This window comes from Biomphalaria glabrata, chromosome 7, assembly GCF_947242115.1.
Source record: "Biomphalaria glabrata chromosome 7, xgBioGlab47.1, whole genome shotgun sequence".
Taxonomy (NCBI): Eukaryota; Metazoa; Mollusca; class Gastropoda; family Planorbidae; genus Biomphalaria; species Biomphalaria glabrata.
Genome location: NC_074717.1, coordinates 39,473,906 through 39,496,435, shown reverse-complemented (window position 1 = coordinate 39,496,435; position 22,530 = coordinate 39,473,906). Strand labels below are relative to the sequence as shown.

The following is a 22,530-nucleotide window of genomic DNA, read 5'->3' as shown; positions in this document are numbered from 1 at the left end:
GCCACAATTTCCCCTCCTGTGAACTTGAAACCCAACACCCAAGTTTCTCTTCAAAGCCCCATGAAGAAACCTGTTAGACCAACGATCTTGGTGACCCCTGTCCTGACATATCCCTCCCCATGTGTTAAGTGGCTGCTCTCAGAAGTGAACGACAGAAGAAGGCGACGCTTGCTGAGTCCAAAGTGCATGGCGATGCAACCACAACGCCAGTGCAAACAGGTGAAGGTCAACTGGAGCAGAAGGAGAAAGAGACATACGCAGTATACAACGCAGATGGCTCCATCGAGATGGCACTATAAGCCCATTGTCGCACCCACCGATAGACCTCCTCCTGCATCGATTCAACTCCACTGCCCATGTCGTGTGATAGATTTTGTTCGGGACGGACAAATCTGAGAAGGGGGCAGTGTTATAACCCTATTGGCGTCGAAAAAGTGTTAACTATAGGCTCAGCTGACACACAGGTGAATCACTCAGGTCAGCAGGGCCATGGACAAGGGACAGTACTATGATTACACGATTACACGCAAATATGACCAATGTTATGGTCATGTGATCGAAAGCCTGCGTGTACGAGTGACACTGTGTAGGAAAGCGGCAGTTCAAGACCGGAGAGCGTCGAGACCGGGACTGTTAGTCAGCTATGAAGTCGGTCCTGGTCAAGTCCTCATGTGTTGATGTACAAGTCCAGAAAGAGAGACAGTAGAGTTTTGTACGGTGATGTACAGAGTGACATTTTAGTTGTTGTGTTTGATGCCAATTGTCTAGTATTGGCTGTTATCTACTTAATCACTCATTATTAAAGTACCAGATTATTGTTGAGCTCTTGTTGTCAAGTTCTTGATGTGTTGTGTTGTGTTTAGCAGTGTTTACAGAAGGCCTGAGTAGGGAGAGAGAGAAACGTAACAGTATTAATAAATATTTCCAATCATTCTAACAAATTATGTTTTTTGTCTGTGTAGACCAATTCTGACATCAAAGAAGCCATTCAAAACATTTGCTCTACAGCAATGTAAGACAAGATTTTAATTTTTATCTTATACTACTGTTTACAAAATTATGTTTCTTAACGAACAATAAAATATTTTCACAAATTTAAATTTTGTACATTCTGTGATTTTGTTCCCATTTAAAAGAAATATATATAATATATATATATATATATATATATATATATATATATATATTTATATATTTAATATATGTATATATTTATATATATATAATATATATATATATATATATATATATATATATATATATATTTAATATATGTATATATTTATATATATATATATAATATATATATATCAATAAATATATATATATACAGTGCTTTTTTTGCATACTGGCACCTTTTTCAATGTGGGAAAAAAAAGATTACTTTTCTTGCATTTTAACGTTTATCATTAATTTATTAGTGGTTAAAAGTAAGGCAGTCCATTACTAAGTACTGGCACCTATTTCTTTTTTTAAAAAAAGCACTATATATATATAATATATATAAAGTAAAGTTGAGTACCCCTTTCAGACCCTGCAATCTATAAGATCATCTGTTTCTTTTACCTATGGTTATGATTAGGGATTCATTTGGTCAGCACAATGACCAACCGCCTTTGCTTTCCCCAACTTAAGTCAGGTACCCATTAGAGTTGGATGAACTTAGTAGCAACCTAAGAATCCCGAAATTCAAAATCGCAGTTCTCAATGATATTCAAACCCAGGACCCCAGGTTTGGAAGCGAAGCCCTTAACAACTCAGCCACCACGCTCCCCTGTATACATATACAGCTAATACTTTCATTATCTCTATTTAAATGCAAAATGAGCAACAAAATAATAACCAAATATTCAATCAATATAGAACATGAATGGAATTCTAAGATTTACTTAATATGGTAATATTTGTAAAGGATTTGCATTGTGCTAACATTCTTAGACTCTGTTATGTTATTAATTCACAATAAGTTTAACATCTCCAGAAATGACCATGCCAATCTGGCTAGTGCTTGTTCTCACACAGTTCAAGTTATCAATTCTACAGACATTGATTCAGAAGTCCAGGAAGTGATAGTACAGTTTTTGAAAGACTATATTGATATCCACTATGAAAGAATTCATTTAGCCATCAGATCTTCTGCTGCAGGTTCTTTTGAATTATTCGACAGTATCCAATATTCATTTTAGATATATTTTAAGTCTTTTAGATAGAATTATCAAAATCTCTTAGCATAATGCTTATTTACAAAATTATTTTTTGATGCAGTCTATACTATTTTTTTTTAATAAATACTTATATTTTAAAAATATCATAGCTATCTATTGTTAGTTTCAAATTTCAATCCATGACCTAATACTCTACACAATGTATGAATGGGACTAATTCAACTTACACCAACATATCTGTCAAAAAAAAAAATTACCAATAATATTATATTATTCCCTTTCTTAAATTGTTCAAAATTTTAATTTTTAGCATGTGAAAAAAGTATACAACCTAATAATTCTAATATTAAATATTTATGTTCAAGGTGAGGATGGTGCTGAAGCATCATCAGCTGGACAAATGGAAACTATTCTTGGGGTTGTTGGATTAAGTCAGGTAAACTTCATTATTTACATTTCATTTTGTTTCAATTTCTATTAAGTGTTTTTTTATGTTGACATAATTGTGAGTCAAAGGTATTGAGGTCAAGTTCTAAATAGTCCACTTTTATTAGATTCTAGATGCTGTAAAGAAATGCTGGAGCTCTGCCTTCACAATTCAAGCTGTTGAATATCGCAGACAGCATGGCCAGCCTATTAATGTACTTGTAGGTGTGGTTATACAGAAGATGGTTCCAGCTGATGCTGCAGGTTTGCTTAGACTTCATTCATCTATCATTTCTTTTATATTACTAAGGGACTAAGAACTTTTATTATTTTTTGGGGCAATTCTTTTTGATCAACATTACAAGTTATAATCCCAGAGTGCAAATTGGGCCATTGTTAGTTGGTTCATATTTAGCATGGTTCAGGCCTAACTTCAACCCTGCTGTGAAGAGGAAAAGGAAGACATATATCATTTTCATTTTAACTGTCCCAGACTTTCTGAATTCTATTTCAACAACTTTAGGAAGTCACATGCTTTTTGCATGTTGTTGACAAGTGCATTGTTCACAACCATAGAGTTTTTTTCCAAGGCTTTTGGAAGTGAGTATTTTACTTATGTGGAGTTTGATAATGATGGTTGAGACATATTCATGCTCATTTCTAGAGAAAGACAACCTCTGAGTCCATATACGTTGCTTTTTGTTTGTGCTTTTGTTTCAATCTCAAAGGCAAAGAATACCTTAAAGGAGTCATTCCCCAGTAGCTCTTGAAAGATCAGTTCAGACACCATTTTACTATTACTGTTTTACTACTATTCTACAATTGACAGCAACTGGCTTCTGAAAGAGACAATCCTAAAACTCTACAAAAAGAAAAAAGACAATGATGATTGTCAGACAAAAGCTTTGTATTTCAGATGTGGCAAGTAGTGTAGCCACCTGAAGTACAGCACAATATCTGTATCTCTGGGGTTGAAAATCTGCATTGTCACAATGCAAATATTAAAATTCCTTTTTGTCATTTTGTCTAAATTCTTGTTTAAATTTGTTATACCAAAATTAAACATACATTTTAGAGATGGGTTGCTATTTTAATTTGTAATAACCACACAGGTCAAGTCATCTTGAAAAATAAAATACAAAATTTCATGTGGAAACCTTCTTTGCACAATATAGAATATTTGTTATAATTCAAATTTTCTAGAGTACTTTGATTGTCCCTAAGCTAGTATTTCTACTTAAATCATGTTATGTGTAGCAGACTGAGTCATGCTGCTTTTATCTGACAAAAAAAAAACCAGAAAAGTGGTGTAGTTAACATTGCTTTTCTTTGAAACAATATTAAAATCATGGGTTAGAGTTGTTTGTTGTGATAAGACAATCTCTGCATTAACAGCTGGCAGCAAATAGCTTCTGAAAGAGACAGCTAGAGAACTAAGATCACAGAGCACACATATGCAACTGAAAGGAAGCCTATGCAGAAGACATTAACAATGGAAATAGACCCTGGGGGTTAAGTTTTGTCTGTGTCAGAAATATTTTTTAAAAGTACAGCGTTTTTTAAAATGTAATTTTTTCATTTTTGTATCATTTCAAAAATGTATTCTGTTCTAGGAGTTTTGTTCACTGCTGACCCAATTACACAAAGTATTAGTCATCTAGTCATCAATGCAAACTTTGGTCTGGGAGAATCTGTTGTCTCCGGCAAAGTTAATCCAGACACTGTATATATTGAGAGAGACCCAGAATATTTGTATGATTCTGAGAGGCTGAAGATTGGGCAAGTCTGTGTTGGCAATAAAACTGTCAGGATAGTTGAAACTGGTAAGACTAAATAGCTGACACTTATATAGTTAAATGTTTGTTTTTTATTATTGCTGGGATTTAGCTCATGGTGTTGGCAAAATAAATGACAATGGCCAAAGGCTACTCGAGTTCTGTAGCTCTCATGAACTGTGTGTAACAAACACATTCTTCTCTGGCAAGGAACGCCATAAAGTCTCTTGGCAGCACCCACGCTCAAAAAGGTGGCGCCAGCTTGACCTCTGCATCACCCGAAGGATGGATCTGAAAAGTGTCATCCACACCCGTTCATACCATAGTGCGGACTGCAACTCAGACCATTCACTAGTGCTAAGCAAAATCAAACTACTTCTCAAGAAGGCTTACACTTCCACTCAACCCAGAACTAGGCGAATTAACGTCAACCATGTAGGTGACCCAGAGAAGTGTGCACTCTTTGGCGAGCTCCTGAACAGTTCAATCCCCTCGTTAAGTGATGAAGAAGACATCTCGATCAGATGGGAGAAATTAAGAGACGTAATCTACAGTTTGGCAATCACCGCCTTTGGGCCTCAAATACACAAAAATGTAGACTGGTTTGAGGCGAATCTAGCACATATGGAACCTTGCATCGAGAAAAAACGATCTGCACACCTCGCTCACAAGACAAAGCCTAATCCAAAATCTTTGGAGGCCTTCAAAAGTGCTAATAAAGAGGCAAAACAAATGGCTAGAAAATGTGCTAACAACTTTTGGAGGGATACCTGCAACAGAATCCAAGACAGTCTCAACTCAGGAAATAGCAAAGATCTATTTGATGTCATTAAAGCGGCCCTGGGTCCAGCAGTGTCTAAGCCTGCCCCCCTTCTATCCAAATCAGGAGAAAAAATTACAGATCAAACCAAGCAGCTAGAACGATGGACAGAACACTACCTCGAAGTCTATGCCACACAGAATACAGTAGACGATGTCGCCCTGGCTTCTCTACCAGATCTTCCAGTACTGGAATGCCTAGATGAGCTTCCGAGCTTTAGTGACCTCAAAAAAGCAATTAACTGCTTAAAAAATAGAAAATCTCCTGGGAGTGATGGTATCCCAGTGGAAGTAGTGAAAGTCAATGAATCACTCCTGCTCCCTGAACTCTATATTCTCCTCTGCCGCTGTTGGGAAACAGGTCATGTCCCACAGGACATGCGTGACGCAACTATAGTCACAATATACAAGAACAAAGGGGATCGGAGTGATTGCAACAACTATAGGGGTATCTCTCTCCTCAGTATAGTGGGCAAAATCTTTGCTAGAGTGGCACTATCCAGGCTGCAAGTGATAGCTTCTAGAGTCTACCCAGAGTCTCAGTGTGGATTCAGGAGTGGTAGGTCCACTATAGACATGATATCTTCTCTACGACTACTGCAGGAGAAATTTAGAGAGAGAGACAGACCCCTTTACATTGTTTTTGTCGATCTGACTAAAGCTTTTGACATGGTCAGCAGAAGTGGCCTTTTCAAACTCCTGAGGAAAATAGGTTGCCCTCCCAAACTACTGAAGTTAATTGAGTGTTTTCACGAAGAAACTAAATGTACTGTCAAATTCAATGGAGCCCAATCAGCACCTTTTGAGGTTTGCAGTGGTGTCAAGCAGGGATGTGTGCTCGCACCTACTCTGTTTGGCATATTCTTCTCCTGTCTACTGCATTATGCGTACAGCGACATAAACGAAGGTGTGTTTCTCCATACAAGATCCTCTGGAAAACTATTTAATGTATCAAGGCTGCGGGCAAAAACCAAGGTTAGGAAGCTACTTGTCAGGGAACTCCTGTATGCCGATGATGCAGCTATTGTGGCTGATTCTGATATTCAGCTACAGTCCATGGTTGACAAACTATCTGCTGCTTGCCAGAAGTTCGGCTTAAACATCAGTCAAAGCAAGACTAAGATACTTGTCCAAAACACAAACACTGCACCTCAAGTAAGCATTAATGGCCAACCACTAGAAATTGTTGATCACTTTTGTTACCTTGGCTCCATCATATCCAACAACACTCTACTGGATAAAGACATAAACAACAGGATAGCCAAGGCAATGGCCACCATGTCACGGTTGCAGAAAAGAGTCTGGGACAACATATTGCTGACTAGCAGGACTAAAGCCCTAGTCTACCGGACCTGTGTGTTGAGCACCTTGCTGTACGGAAGTGAAACATGGTCAACCTACTCATGGCAGGAAAAAAAGCTGAATGTCTTCCACCTCCGATGCCTAAGGCGGATCTTTAAAATAAGGTGGCAAGATAAGATAACAAATGAGGAAGTGCTACATAGAGCAGGATGCCAGGACATCCGCTCTGTTATCAGCAGCAGATGCCTTGGCTGGCTTGGCCACGTTCGTAGAATGCCAGTAGGTCGACTTCCACAGGACATCCTGTATGGCGATCTAATTGAAGGCAGGAGAGCCGCTGGTCGCCCACTTTTACGTTATACGGATGTATGCAAACGCGACATGAAGCTCTTCAAAATCGACACTGGCAACTGGGAAGAGGTGGCACTGGACAGATCCACATGGAGAGAGAGCATAAAGGAAGGGTCACAGATTGCAGATGTCATACACAACAGAAGCAGAAAGAAGGGTGAAAATGCAATGGCGCCTGGTGATTTTATATGCCCAACCTGTGATCGCAGCTGTGTATCAAGGATTGGCCTCTTTAGTCACACAAGAAGTTGCAAAGGGAAAAGATCGTCTCGCGAGATGTAAAATGCCACAGAGAGCTGAGCTAAATGTCTGCAAGTCTCCAGATTAGTGGACATTCTTACTCCACCAGTGTTCTATACAGTTTTACATCATGAAGGAGAATATTTTGTTAGTTTAAAAAAATTTATTAGACACATATTTAGATCACTTTGATTAATGCTTTATGCTTTCCTATTTAGTGTAAATCAAATTTGAATGCTACTTTTTTTCATTAGCTCAAGGCTCTAATATTTAATTATGACTTTTAAATAATATTTAATAAGTTTTGTAAATTCCTTTTACAAATAGCCAATCCAGCTCAATAAGTTTTTTAATGTGTTCTTTACAGAACCAGTACAATAGATTCATATTTAAATTTGTCTTAGCTTAGGGATCTCTTTCTTTTGGCCAGGTCAAGGAGGTGTTGTGGAGGAATGTTTAGGAGCTCAAAGTAATCAGCTGTGTATAGAGGACAGTTTGATTCTTCGTATTGCCCAACTTGGTGTAGAGGTTTGGTTTGTTTGTTTTAGTACATTGTCAACAGTTTGGTCTCATTTTGTAGTGATCCTTAATACTGAACTGACACAATTTACATGAAAACAAAAATGAATGAAAATTATATTTTAAATATTTATATTACAAGAAATTGTGAGAATATAGCTAAAAACTGCTAAACAATAATAACTTTGTAAAAGATTGCTTGCCATAAAATGACAAATATTCAATGTCTTATAAAGCTATTGCTGTACTACGAAGCATTTTATTTTGGACTACAGAAGGAAATACAACTTCACATAATATAATAACAGCAGAGACAAAAATGTTAATTGTTGTTAAAATAATAATCTTCAAAATAGAACCTGTATCTGCCTAAGTGGCCAAGAAAGGTTCTTAATACTTTAGAAAACAAAAAATAACAGATAAATATTTTTGCCAAGTATTAAGTATTTTAAACAAATAAAAAATAAGAGATAAATATTTTCTTTTCAGTTAGAAAAATATTATGGCTCTCCAAGAGATGTAGAGTGGGCAGTAGCAAATAATGTCATCTTTTTGTTGCAGGTATGTTAAACAACTTCAGTATGCACATAATAACACGTTTTACTTCAATTTGTTTTAATAGTCATAATAAAATTGTTCATCAAATTATTTTGCTTTCCAAAGTGTCGACCAATCACAATAGTTGATTCTGAAACAGAAGACGATCTGATGCATGAGTTTGACTCACCAAGTACATGTGACTACCAGTGGTGGACTACATGTAACATTGGGTAGGATGAAGTTTGTTTATTGCATTATGTTGTTTTAATTTGGCTTTGAGTTTGTGGCAAGCTGTATCAATGGTTCAGCAATGAAATGATTTTCTTAAGAAATGTAGGGTATTTGGAATTTAATAAGAATAACTCCATGACTTTTACACTTGCAATAGTTGTTTACTTTCCTGTTTCCATGCCATCTTTTTTATGTAGTTCTAGGTTGCTTTATATAATCAAATGCATACAATTTTATTGAAATAGGATACCCATCTTGACAACTTTTGAATATGGTACTATGAACTGATTGTGCTTCCTTGAAATAGAGAAATTTTAAAAACTTTGGAAACCTCATCTTAAACTGTTTCTCTGAGGGACAGACAGCATGAGCTGACTTAAAAATTAAACAAGTCATAAATATATTAGATCTTTTTCATATTTTGAATAATCACCTTAGCACTGCCTTGTTCAATCTTATTGTGTTCCTTGCAGTGAGATGATGCCTGGAGCTGTGACTCCATTGACTTCAAGCAACTTCAGTAAATTCATCAATAGATGTATGCAGGTAAATAGATCACTAGAAAAAAACTGTGTGCTGTAGACATCATTCGAAGACAAATCAAATACATTACAAATTTAGTTCACATTCAAACAGATCAAATAACCAAGCTAAGTAATAATAGTAAAATTAAAAACTATTCATTTACAAAACAAGTACTTTTAACTTAGGATATTTAACATTCATCCTCAAATAAAATATCTCATTTTAGAAAATTGATTAATATGTGAATTTATTAAAGAAGTCTGGAATGTAATGTCCACTATAAAAATAATGTTTATCATTATCTACAGTTATAGTAGTGAAATGTGCAGGAAAATAATTTATCTTTAAGACACAAAACATATTTTGTGAAGAATAAACATTAGTACATGGTTACTTTTAAAACATAACTCATAATTGCTACATAGAATTGTAAAGTTAAAGTAATGGTGTTTAGATATTGCAGCAATGTTGATTATATATCAGATCACACCTATTGCTTCATTCCACATTCATACCACACAGTGCAATGGCAGTAACAGTTACTTATATAGGCTTTCTTGATAATAAACAGAATTGCCAAAAGTTAATTTGAATATTGTACAAAATCTTTTCTTTTCAGCGTTTAACAATGTATATGGGTGTCAGGCAAAATGTGTCTGGTCTTCCTAAAGATATTTTAGTGTACTGCAATCATTTGTTTTTATCTATAGTGGTAAGAGACTTTTATTTGTTGACCTTTTCAATTTTCATTACAATGTTTTTTTGTACTTTACTTTAAAATGTTCTCAATAATTATTTGTGTGTAAACAATTTGTTTGTTTAAATCAAGAAAAAGTAAAATTGTGTGCACATTGCCAGTCCTTCATTAAAATAAGATCAACTCTTCATCAAATCAATATGTCTTAAAAATATTTAAAATATAATGCAATATGAGTAATGGAATTGAAAAAAACTGCATTAAGAAGAAAAAGATAGCTATTTAAAATCCTGAGAAATAAAGCCGATTCTTTGCTCGATGCATACTGCATGACCATGATTACAACATGATGTGTTGATGTGCCAGAAATCACAAATATAAATAAGTTGTTTGAGCTTTCTAGTTTACACATGGCTCCGATGAACTTAACATGTTCCTTTTTTTTTAATTTAATTTTTTACTTAGGACATCAGTGCTGCTGTGATGACAACCATGTTTGTTAAAAATGAGTCAATGAACTTGTCTTTACTGGGACAACTGTTACCTGACTTACATTATGATCAAATCCAACAGTACTATGGACGGAGTCAACTTGGACGTCTCAAAAAACTTTTCAACTTCATCAGAATGATTAAAGTTTGTACAAAATACATGTATCATACAAAGTTGAATCAAAGCCACAATATTTCTGTCCTTTACCAAATCTAGTTTAAAATTGCATGAATTCTGGCTATGATTAAGTTATAAATGTTTTTTGGTTTTTAAATGAAGAGCCAAAAATTAAGTGATGAAATTAAAATTTAAAACATTTTACTTAATTACTGTAAAACTTATAAATTAAAAATAACATTTAAAGCAAAGTTATTGACTTTATTTCATGAGACAATGTTGACTTAAGGAATCTTAATGTCCATTAACAGGTTTCTATGACATCCTTATCCATAATGAAAGAATGGGAAGTCAAATTGAACTCTTTTGAGATTGGCGCTGATGCAAAGACTTCCTCAGAACTGTTTCATTGTATTGAGCAGCATTTGGATGATTGTGAAAAAGTAAGTTCACCACATGTAGCTGCATGGGAAGTTTTAAACTAGACCAATCCTTTCTATATTTTAGCTGGCTATTCTCATTCTAAAAATGTGAGTTTTTACTTATCTTAAAGAAACTGTCATTTCTAGCTTAATGCTTATGTTTAAGAAGTTGTTTTTTTTTTAACTCAATAACTTATTGTGATAAATGCTGAATACAAACATCTTGTTTTCTTAACAAGGGGCTGTGACTGAATTAAATTGTATGCATACATAAACACTTGTAAACTTTTTTTTTCTTTATTTATATAGATATGATTTGTCTGACACTTTGGCTCTTTTATTGTCTGTTCTGTTGTTTTTTTTTCTGTTTCTTTGGTATGCAGGTCTGGCTTGGTTCCATTCTAGTTAGCAGTAGATCTGGTAACTTGACAACTGCGCTCATGTCAATCATTGCTGGAGATCCTGACAGTCAGTAGCTATGATTATCATTTTGAAAATTATAGTTATCAGCTTGATTCTAAGATACAAATCTTTTCTTGCCCACTAACTACTTTCAACTAGAATAAAACAAACATTTTTCAAATAAACCTCTCATTAATTGGAACTCCTGCTTCTTCTTACATTGACACTTTCCAGTGTGTGCACTTGTTAGGCAATATATATGAGAACATAAAACTGTCCTGAAATAATCACTGACCTACCAGAATAGATTTAATTGCTAAAATGTCAGATTGGCTTATGTATTTTCTGCCACAGCACAGGCCTTCAATTTTGTTTTAGAAGTATAAGTCATTTATCCCATTCCTTGCCATCCTGCTTGATGTTTGAATTTGGATGTAATAATCTTCCGTTCTTAATGAATGTCCTAAATATAAAACTAGACTAAACCTCCTGCTTTTGCATTTTTTGCATCACAGCTTGATTTTTTAATTGTTTTATATAAGTAGCAGACATTTCTTTAATGTCCTGCTGGAGGTTTGGACTAGGAAGTAATAATTTCTGAAGGAACAACCAAAACATAAAACTAAACTAAAATTCCTGCTGCACAGCAGAGGTTTCAAGTGGGCAGGATTTGAACTCTGTAATCATAATGACTACAGCCTGAAGCACATACCACATAATCAGATTAAGCAGCTATCTTTTAATCTAATATATACTTTACTTGTGTGGGAAGCATGGTCAAGAGGCTAAGTGCGCTTGAACTTGGCTTGGCTACCTATGAAGGGGGCTCGAGGTTCAACACCCGACTTGGGCAGAGTTGTGTTTACTGAGTGCCTAAAGGCAGCACAGAAAAACCTTCTCCTAGATACCCCCTCCCCCACTGGTCCACAAATGAGTTTGGACCAAAGCGCTCTGAGCATGCTATAAGCATGAAAGTAGTGCTATATAAAAGCCATAATAAATTTTTTATTTTACTTGTATCTCTATAGAATGGACACCTGACCATTATGGTGATATAGCACTACTTTTGTCGAACTGTACTGATGTCTACAGTGCTGAGGTTCCACATGCCATGGAGGTAATTCAACATATTAGTGTTATATAACATGAGAACTTTTTTTCCTCATGGTAAAATAAAGAAAATAACACTGAATTGTTAATAATATTTTTCTATATAAAAATATATGTTATTTTTTTTATTCATAGAGTTTAATAATATATCTACTTATGTGCACTGTATATTGTTTCCTTTATTTAGAGCATTGCCAAAGAAATAGCTCAGAAAGGTCAAAACTTTGTTGATGTATTTCTTAAGACTGAGGACAAGGTAAAGATAAAATAAAGGATTACCTTCACTTATACAACAAACCAATCAGAACACAAACAGTTGGAAGTACCTAATTGTGTCAATACATTTAAAAAAAAAAAAAACAAGATTTACTACCTGAAATCTCTTAGTAGATCAATATTCATGAGACAGCTGTTTGAAACCATTGCTTTGGAGAGTTGGATAAAAATAATTGTTTTTTCATGTCAACTGTGTTTCTTTGAAATCTTTTCACTTTGCACAACATTTGACAAGCTCTTGCTCTTATGCAACTTTTAAGCAAATACTCTCAGGTTCAAATTTAAAAACACTTTAATATTATTACAAATAATCAAATCATAATATTTTCAACTCTCTTCATGTTGATATTTTCTGCATATCTGGCTTCGTCTTTTTAACATCCCTTCCATTCAATACCCAAATTTGCACCATTTGTCATTCTTACCATACTGCGCTACGACCGAAACATTTCTTTTCTAAACTATGTCTGTCTATGTAAATAAACTCAATGATAAAAACTGTCTGTCAATAAATTTTATGATAAAAACTATGTCTGTCTATGTTAATAAATTCTATGTCAAAAGTTAATCTAATTTTCAAGTATGAAATGACTTTATTTTGAGAATACATTTTTATGAACCATTTCAGGAGTGTATACAAGTAATTGAGAGATGTCCTGACCTCAAGAAGTCTGTCGATAACTTTCTTAGTCGCCATGGTCACAGATGTCTGAGAGAGGTAAGTATTTTAGACAACAAACTCGTTTTTTAATACTCTCTAACATTTGCTTCAGTGTCCAGCTATATATGAGTATAACAAATTAATTAGGACATATATTTATACTTAACAGTTTATGTAAATTGTATGTGATTAGACAATAGTGTTAGCTTTCCAGTAGTTTGCTGTCAAGTATATTGTTTTGTCTCTACAACTGATAAGAGAATGCAATGAGTTTTATCTCTATGTTTTTGGAAGCCAAGCACTCAGCCACTGCTCCACCGTAAATGTACAAAGTAAGTATATTCCTGCCACACCAAAAAGCTAAACTCCTTCCACCTACGCTGTCTAAGGAGTATCCATAAGTTGCGTTGGTCCGACCACATACCAGACACAGAAATCTTAAAGCTGTCCAACATGTACAGTATCAATGTTACAGTAAAAAGGTCCCAACTTCGATGGGCGGGACATGTAGTCTGCATGCAAGACAATCGCCTTCCCATAACTTCTGTACGGGAGTTGTGTGCAGGAAAGTGCTCTCAGGGAGGCTAATACAAGCACTACAAAGACACTCTCAAGAGCTCCTTCAAGGAATGTGATATCGACATTCACAGCTGGGAAGCACTAGCTCTCGATCGCTCATCATGGCATGAAGCTGTGAGTCTCAAGATTTAAAGCAAGAAGACTGGTCAGGGCAAAAGAGCACAGAAACAACAAAAAGCTGAAAGAAGCAGGCCTATCTGCAACTGACCTAACCCACCCATGCCACATATGCAGCCAGCTTTTTAAGGTGAGGATTGGACTTTACAGTCATCTTCGAGTCCATAGGAAATGAGAAATGTGCTCATCTTCGACCATGAAGGAGAAGCTATATATATATTCAAAGTAAATATTTAATGAGATACAAAATATTGTTAATAAAGTAAAAAACTGGAGAAAATAGATATGAAAAATAATCATGCAAAACTTTATTACGATAAAAATCATAGGAAATGCTACACTTTTTGTATTTATTGACCAGACAGAGTTGATTGCTTTAAGTATCTAATTACACTGTTTTAAACCATTGCACAATTCATTCATAAAATTTTGTTTGTTCTTATATCTTATAAAGAAGAAACGTGATTTTTTTTTTCAATTATAGTCTGAATACAGAGAAAAATCTTGGCGAGCAGCACCAGAAAAATTTATCTCTGTTCTCAAGGTCAGTTGATATTCTTGTTGGCATTGTGCCTAAGTTAGTGTAAGGATAAATTTTCAAGTGACCAAGTTGTCTGTATCCTTAAACAGATTGTGTTGAAAACAAAATCCTATGAAACAAGTGAGAAAAAAGAAGTGAGTATATCAGAACTGCTGGGCAAATTGAAAACCAAAATACCTTTCCATAAAAAGTGAGTAGCTGTGTGAATGATGTAGACTTGAAATTAATTAGTTTTTGACTAAACCATTCTTTGCAAAATGATTTTGAACACATTTAATTTTTGTTTAATAACTCTGTTAATTTTGGTTCCTGTCTTTCTGTCTAAATAAACCAGTAATCTTCTTTTTACAATGTTCTTAAAACTCATTTATTCTATTATGCACTCTAGTTCAGCACTCTTTATCCTTTTTCTAAATTGAGATGAATATACATCTAGGATCTACTATTCAGTGGACCTTATTGTTAATACCTCAGTTGTATAACTCTTAATACTTGACTTAGATAGGGGAAGTAACCCTTGAGGTATTACGGACACAACATGGCCTAAATTGTGCTGATATGCCAAAAAAACAAAATAAAAAAAAATATCTACTACTAAGGTTGAGTTTAAATTTCACTAGTACTCATCAAACACACGAAATAATTTAGTTGTATGTCAGTTAAATTTGTATTTATACACAGTTGTCCTCAAGGGGGAAAGTCTTCAATTGATGGTTGTCCATTTGACTTATTTAGATCTCAAAATAGAAAATGCATTTTTCCACCTTGCCTGTATCATGCTTGAACTAGATACAACAGCTACTTTAGGTCTTCTTGAAGTTCTTTTTTTTTGTTTTTCAAAATTAAATATTCAAACTTCTTTTAAAAATTCATGTACCATTTTATTTAGTGGCTATTCTATTGTGTGGTGGATGTAGACAAAAAGTGAATACTATTATATTGAATATTTTCTGTGACATATTGTTTTGTTATTTGTCCTATTAATTTTATTGTTGGTTATGTCACATTCATGGGTGCAGTAGCTTTTTATTGTCTTCCGAAACAAAGTATAAATGCAATATCATATTTATAAACAATATCTTTATAACGAAATTCAAAAAGCTTTTGTGCTTATTAGTAACTGTCTAATGCAGGGGTTCTCAACCTGTGGGTTACGACCCCTTTTGGGGTCAAATGACCATTTTTGAGGGGTTGCCTAAGACCATCGGAAAATTGATTTTTTTTTTGTGGGGTAAGAGGGGGGGGCTATCAGAAGTTTTTATATATATATTTTGTGTGTGTGTCTCTAGCGTGTTGTAACAAGCATTTTTGTACTATAGTCTACATACATTTATATTTCTGGCATCTTCTGATTGAAAAATTTATTCAGATTATATTATTATTAAACAAATTAAGTAACGATTGTCAAGTATCATTAAAATAAAAAGTGGGAATAACAAAGCTAGATCTAAGAACACAGACTTATAGCGAGGGATACTATGACACTTTAAGTGAATGTTTCATTATTGAACGTAGCCTTGATTTTTATTGGTAGTTCTTTCTTTTTTTTTTTTAATTGTTAATCGAAAATATTTGTTGCGGACCACATCTTCGTTGTTGCAGTATACTTTTTCAACAACCGAAATTACTGTCCATCAAATGCTTCACAACGCCATTACGAGATGGAACTTTTCTATGGAGAAGATCTAATGACGTCTTGATGAAAATTTAACACTAGCTAAATCCCATTTACCTAAGCCAATGAACGAAAAGAATTTTATGGTTGGGGGTCGCCTCCTAGTGGAAAATTGTATTAGGGGGTCGCGGAGCTAAAAAGGTTGAGAACTGCTGGTCTAATGCATCTTGGTGTAAGTTTCATAATGTGTTGTGATTATGATTGGATCTAAAACAAACTTCCTTTATTATCTTGTTTTCAAATTTGAAAAAATATTCAGATTTTGTTATTGTGGGAAGCGTGGTCAAGAATCCAAGTACACTTGAACTTGGCTTGGCTTGGCTACCTATGAAGGCAGCTCGAGGTTCAACACCTGACTCAAACAGCACAGAAAAAAAACCTTCTCCCAGATACCCCCTGCACCCACTGGTCCACAAATGAGATTGGACCAAAGTGCTTTGAGCATGCTATAAACATGATAGTAGTGCTATATATAAGCCATAATTTATTTATAAAAGCCATAATTTAGTATTAACAAATATTTTTAATAACCTTAAATGATTATTCTTGTAATAAATTTCTGAAACTGTTATTTCCCTTGATAGATGGATCATTAAATTTGTGTTGCCCAAGGCTTGGAAGAGTGTTGGGGAAAGAGAATGGGCTAAAGTAAGTTGTAATAAGAGAAATACAACAAGGCCTTCATTAAGAGAAATACAAGGCTTTTATAAAGAAAAATACAACAAGGCCTTTATTAAGAGAAATACATTAAGGCCTTTATTAAGAGAAATACAAGGCTTTTATAAAGAAAAATACAACAAGGCCTTTATTAAGAGAAATACATTAAGGCCTTTATTAAGAGAAATACAACAAGGCTTTTATTAAACTTAATAAATGAAATGGAATTTGAAATAATAAATATTTTTAAGCAGGACTATTACTACTTAGTATGATAAGGTTAAAAATGGCCACATGTTAATGTCCTTAGTGTATGTTCATTTATTTGTATTACGTGTATCATATGTTCGCTCAGAATTTAAAATTATTTACTACATAGCCCATATGGCATTAAGGGATGGTGGTGGGGACCATTGAGATTACAGTCCAGAGCACATACCACATTACCAGGCAGCCATCCAGTATCAAGTGATTAACTTTCATACTTATACATAAATACATTTATGGGTAGGCCTATATACTTTCAGCCTAAAGTAAAGAGATAATATAATGTTAGTTTATTGATTTTTTTTATGATGTTTCTTTTTTTTTTTTCATTTTTTTTTTTTTCTTTATTACCTTATTGATAAAAGAACATTTATCTTTTTTTTTTAATCACAAACCTTTATACGCAAACCTACATACACTTATTTATTAGAGATCATTACTTTAAACTTTTAGTCTTCTTTTTAAACTTTATAATTAATTTTACACATTGAGAAAATAAAATCATTTTAATGAAAAAGTTTTTAAAATGTTATTTGAATACTTTCCTAAAATGATTCTATTTTATTACATTAATATGTTGTTGTTTTTTGCACACCAGTCTCTAGCAGTCAAGATGAATGATATTCTTAAAACAGCTTACTCTAGACTGAGTACACTTTTATTTCAAGAAGTAAGTATATATAGTTATATTAGTTCTAGATTTATATCCTGGATACTGGTATCGTGAATGTCACACTAATACATGCCTGTCAGATTTGAAATGCAGTGGATGCAAATGTTCCAAAGGGAGGCAATGTCCATTGAAATTTTAAATAAAAAAATAGTATAGCTTACCCAATCACTGTATGAGTAGTTTATAATTTTAAAGACAAATAGTCATACACATGCAAATGTCAACAGTTCACAGTATTTAAAAAAAAACAACATTGAACATAATGTATAATTTATATATCTTTCTTTACTTCTGTTTGAAAGGGCAGACTACCAGACTCTGATTTATTGTATTTTTTGACGCACCAGGAGATTTCAAAACTTCTTTATATCCCTTCTGCCCGTCTGATCATAAAGTAAGATAAGTTTTTATCAGCATCTGGTTCTTCTTACAAATTACAGAATTAGTTATTTTTTAACATTAAACATCAAATACATTATGTCTATAAAGGTGAAAAGCAATATAAATTTTTTTTTTTAATTCACAAGTGTGGTCTTAAAAGTGCTACAATATTCCCTGCTAGATTTGAGAGTGCAGGACATGAAAATTCACCTGTTTTACACTTACCCAACTAATTCTAGTTCGACTAACTACTTATTATCAAATCCAAACCCTAAGACCTACAATGCTAAAATAGAAATACATCCATTCAAACTTAAGACCCTGAAATCAGCGACCACCTTTTAACCCTTCAAGCCCCATCATAGCCTGTAAATTCTTTTTATTTAGTTGACTATTTTGATATGACGTTCTTTGCACATTTGTTCAGAGTACAAATTATATCTTCTTAATATATTCGCTGGATTTTTATTAAACTTCTTCTTAATTTCCAGATTTTCATTAAACAATTCCTTATTTTTCAGCATAATTTAGTGCAATAGCATTTTTTAAGACTGTAATAGTCATTGGTAGTTTTTACTTATAATGTGTTTAGAGCACAGAAGAGAAGAAATATTTTGAAGAAACAAATGGAAATGAAATTTGAAAAAATAAGCAAGTCTCACCCTGTGCAAGTTAGTATATTTTAGTCATTGATTTTAGTTTCAAGTTTTATTTATTTTTAATCCTTCTTTTATCCTATGCTAGAACTAGCCATGCCAAATAGCTTACATGATTGTTTAATGTAAGTTAATTTTTAAGTTTAAGATTTTTAATATTGTTTCAGATTAACATTAGTTCAGGCGAACACATTGAGTCTGATGTTGAAACATTAAAAGGTAATCAAATTGTAGTTTGCAAAAATAAAGTGTTTTTTTTTTTTGGTTTGATTTTCAAAGTTTATTCAATATAAAGAGATTCAGGCCTAATGTGAAGAACTTAATGATCTAACTTTTAGAATTAAAAAAAAGGATTTAATTAAACATAAGTTAAATTTATTCTTTTCTGATGGTCACCCCAGAAGGCATGGTGGCTGAGAGTAAAGACTTGGATTTAAATTTTGGGATATGTGGGCACCTCTAAGAGTCCACCCAGCTCTAATGGTACCTGACAATAGTTGGGGGAAAAGTAAAGGCGGTTTGTCAGCATTGTGCTGGCCACATGACACCCTTATTAACTGTGGACCACAGAAACAGATGACCTTTACCTTATCTGCCCTATAGATTGCAATGTCTGAAAGGAAAACTTTACCTTTTTTTATATCAACTCACTCCATCTGTTAGCAACAAGATTGTAACAGGACAAATACTGCTTCTGCCTCTTCCTTAAATTACTGGTTGTTTAAGTATTATTTCATTTTCCTAATCACCTTCAGTTGACATTGAAGACTTGAACATTTAGATCTCATTAAAATTCGCCTTTCAATGACTCTTCAAAAACACAGCTAAAAGTTCTGTTTAATACTTTTATTACTAACAAACTTTTGAATACAATTACTTCTTTGACATATTGATTAATGCACAATATGAAATATTATATAATGTTATTCTCAATAAACAAAATATTTATACACTCTATCTACTAGACATTACCTCATGTCTGCCAAAAATGGTTCTGTGATACTAAATGTTATTGTTTTGTCTGCCACCTTATGTTAATGTAACCCAGGGACCTATATTGCTGACATGTCAAAAGAATGCACTAGTTGACAGGAAAGTCAGTTGGCCTATATAGAGAAGAATAAAATGGGCATGTACTCATAAAAGTGTTTTTGTATGCTGGTCTCCGATTACACAATCCATCATAAATTTTGTCTTTTGCTCTCAAGATCTTCTTTTGTTAAAAGGATTTCATATCTTGTACACCACATAATACTTATATAATTGTAACAAATATTTTTGTATTTAAAATTTTTGCTATGAGTGTTTAAGCCAACTTTTTGTATATATTGTAGATGTTTTTTTTTTACTCTCATTTGTAAAAACTGAATTATGAGTGAGAATTATTGCAATATTGAAAAGCTTTTTTTTTTAATTTCATGGCTCTAAAATAAAGCTTTGATTGTTCCAAATGTCTTTGCTCCAGGAATGCCTGTAAGTCAAGGTCAAGTAACTGGACCTGCCCAGGTTGTACATACACTTGAACAAGCCTCTGTGATAAAGGTAATTAAATCCAACTTAAATATTGATATCCTTGAAAATGTCATCATTGTGCGCTTGAAGCTTTGTTCCCTATCAAGTTTGTAAGCATGATAAACTAAGAGAGAAAATTTTGATTTATCAATTACTTGTATTGTAATCTGTTTATTATTATAATCTTTTCTATTTTATCTTTATCTAATATGTTTTATTATTTGTTTGTCAACTATTTGTAAGTATTTATAAATATTATTAGTCTACTATTTGTTTTGTGATTTCTGTATTACTTGTCTATTGTTAATTTTTTTTTCTTTTTCTTTGACTTATTTCAGGCAGGTGATATTTTAGTTGTGAGCAGTACAGATGTGGGCTGGTCTCCATACTTTCCATTGATTGCAGGTCTCATCACAGAGATGGGAGGTTTGATATCACATGGTAAGTTTTCATTTTCACAAATAATCAAAAGGGGGGGGGGCTTGTAAAGATCTTTAGAAGCCTGGATTGATATATGACAAGTTGTATCTTAGTTTGAGTGAATTTTTAGTAGTTATGATGGATTGTAGCAGATCCATTTTTCTCCCATAAACATGACAAGACTCTAAAATACTTTGATTATACATCCAACAAAATAATCACTTGAGTTATAATGACGACACTGAAATCAAATAAGTAGATTTGTTAAGCCAAACTAGTTATATACAAGTTAAATGAATCAACTAGATGTCTGAAAAAATGAACCTCAACAGATGGCTAACTCTCCTTTGAATACTTTTAAAGAGAACTAGTAAAATCTAGATACATCAAGAGGTTATATAATGGCACCAGGAGTAATTTCATCGATATGTGTCCTTTCTTGCATCACTAGCTGTGACTAACTATTCCTTACACTGCACTAAGTACAATTAGCAGGGTTTTTTTTAGTAAACAGGGTTCAAGGATAAGTTATCACACAATATCTACTCATTAATGTGACAACTTGGAAAAAAAAAGTTTTATATAACATAATTCTTGGAATCAACAATAAAATAATAGGCATGCTTATAAAGTAGAATATATTGTTATGACCCTATTGGCGGCGCAAAAGGGTTAACTATAGGCTCAGCTGACACACACGTGAATCACTCAGGTCAGCGGGGCCATGGACAAGGGACAGTACTACGATTACACGCAGATATGACCAATGTTATGGTCATGTGATCGAAAGCCTGCATGTAGGAGTGACACCGTGTGTAAGAAAGCGGCAGTTCAAGACCGGAGCGTCGAGACCGGGACTGTTAGTCGGCCATGAAGTCAGTCCTGGTTGAGTCCTCATGTGTTGATGTACAAGTCCAGGAAGAGATAGAGACAGTAGAGTTGTGTACGGTGATGTGTTGATGTGTTGCCAATTGTGTCGTATTGGCTGTCTTCTACTTATTCACTCATTATTAAAGTACCAGATTATTGTGGAGCTCTTGTTGTCAGGTTCTTCATGTGTTGATGTATTGTGTTGTGTTTAGCAGTGTTTACAGAAGGCCTGAGTAGGAGAGAAGATCGTAACAATATTATTAATGATGTTTTTTCAGCTATGTTTCTTTTAATTATCATTTTAACATTTTATTGCATGGTGTAAAACATTTTGTGTAAATTTGTTATATTTTCAGGTGCAGTTGTGGCCAGAGAATATGGCATTCCTTGTGTTGTCAACGTCCCTCGTGCTACTTCTATTATTAGAACTGGTATTGTTTTAATTTAAATTTATTATTCATTTGAATTATTTATTTGTGGATTAAATTGGCTCTTCACCTAGCATTAAAAATCAATGTTTATAAAGCATTGGTTCTCACCACACTTTTGTATGACTCTGAGACCTGGCATTTAAGGCTCCTCAAACTCAAAAGTGCCTTTGCTTCATAATGGGTTTATGCTGGGAATACTACATTAAAAATAACTATGTTCTGCAGAAGGCCGTTGTGAAAAGTATAGAAGCACTAGTTATCTTTTGACAGCAAAGGCAATCCCCGAAAACACTATTAAGATCACCTTGAGCTTTATTTTGCCCTAACTGGCATAGAAAAAAAGTAACTGGCATTAGATGGCCTTTGAAAGAGACAGCTGGAGAGCTCTCACAAAGGCTGCAGGACTAAATTTGAGATGCAAAGAGAAGCCCTTGTTGAAGAAAGGAGAAGATGAAAAGAAATTATGCAGGTCGCAATTGGGTTTGCAAAGTCAAGTGAAACACTGCACTCCTCATTAAACTTCTGTATCAAAGGCATTGCCACTAATAATAGCAGTTGACCTACTGCAGCAATGACACCACAGTTGTGAAATCAGACTTCAAGTAACACAAAAGTTTTGTGATTAAATTCTGAATAACATAAACTTAGGCCTACTGATTTCTTACTTGATTTGAATAAAAA

The 22,530-nt window shown here is 33.8% G+C and overlaps 1 protein-coding gene across 4 annotated transcripts in view; it reads left to right on the top strand.

Annotated features, from left to right (window-relative positions):
- The window catches only part of LOC106061351 (putative phosphoenolpyruvate synthase), a 40,893-nt gene that overhangs the window by 17,754 nt on the left and 609 nt on the right, over positions 1-22,530 (top strand). For all 4 annotated transcript variants that reach the window (XM_056036794.1, XM_056036795.1, XM_056036793.1 and 1 more), the window contains 26 exons: positions 963-1,012; positions 1,982-2,145; positions 2,531-2,601; positions 2,720-2,855; positions 4,205-4,414; positions 7,509-7,606; positions 8,087-8,158; positions 8,261-8,367; positions 8,842-8,914; positions 9,513-9,605; positions 10,056-10,226; positions 10,511-10,642; positions 11,005-11,089; positions 12,052-12,140; positions 12,321-12,389; positions 13,038-13,127; positions 14,251-14,310; positions 14,397-14,497; positions 16,567-16,630; positions 17,505-17,576; positions 17,882-17,973; positions 18,553-18,631; positions 18,784-18,835; positions 20,082-20,158; positions 20,467-20,569; positions 21,775-21,849. In XM_056036794.1, the coding sequence (XP_055892769.1) occupies positions 963-1,012; positions 1,982-2,145; positions 2,531-2,601; positions 2,720-2,855; positions 4,205-4,414; positions 7,509-7,606; positions 8,087-8,158; positions 8,261-8,367; positions 8,842-8,914; positions 9,513-9,605; positions 10,056-10,226; positions 10,511-10,642; positions 11,005-11,089; positions 12,052-12,140; positions 12,321-12,389; positions 13,038-13,127; positions 14,251-14,310; positions 14,397-14,497; positions 16,567-16,630; positions 17,505-17,576; positions 17,882-17,973; positions 18,553-18,631; positions 18,784-18,835; positions 20,082-20,158; positions 20,467-20,569; positions 21,775-21,849 (2,485 nt within the window). The remainder of the gene's footprint in view (positions 1-962; positions 1,013-1,981; positions 2,146-2,530; positions 2,602-2,719; positions 2,856-4,204; positions 4,415-7,508; positions 7,607-8,086; positions 8,159-8,260; positions 8,368-8,841; positions 8,915-9,512; positions 9,606-10,055; positions 10,227-10,510; positions 10,643-11,004; positions 11,090-12,051; positions 12,141-12,320; positions 12,390-13,037; positions 13,128-14,250; positions 14,311-14,396; positions 14,498-16,566; positions 16,631-17,504; positions 17,577-17,881; positions 17,974-18,552; positions 18,632-18,783; positions 18,836-20,081; positions 20,159-20,466; positions 20,570-21,774; positions 21,850-22,530) is intronic.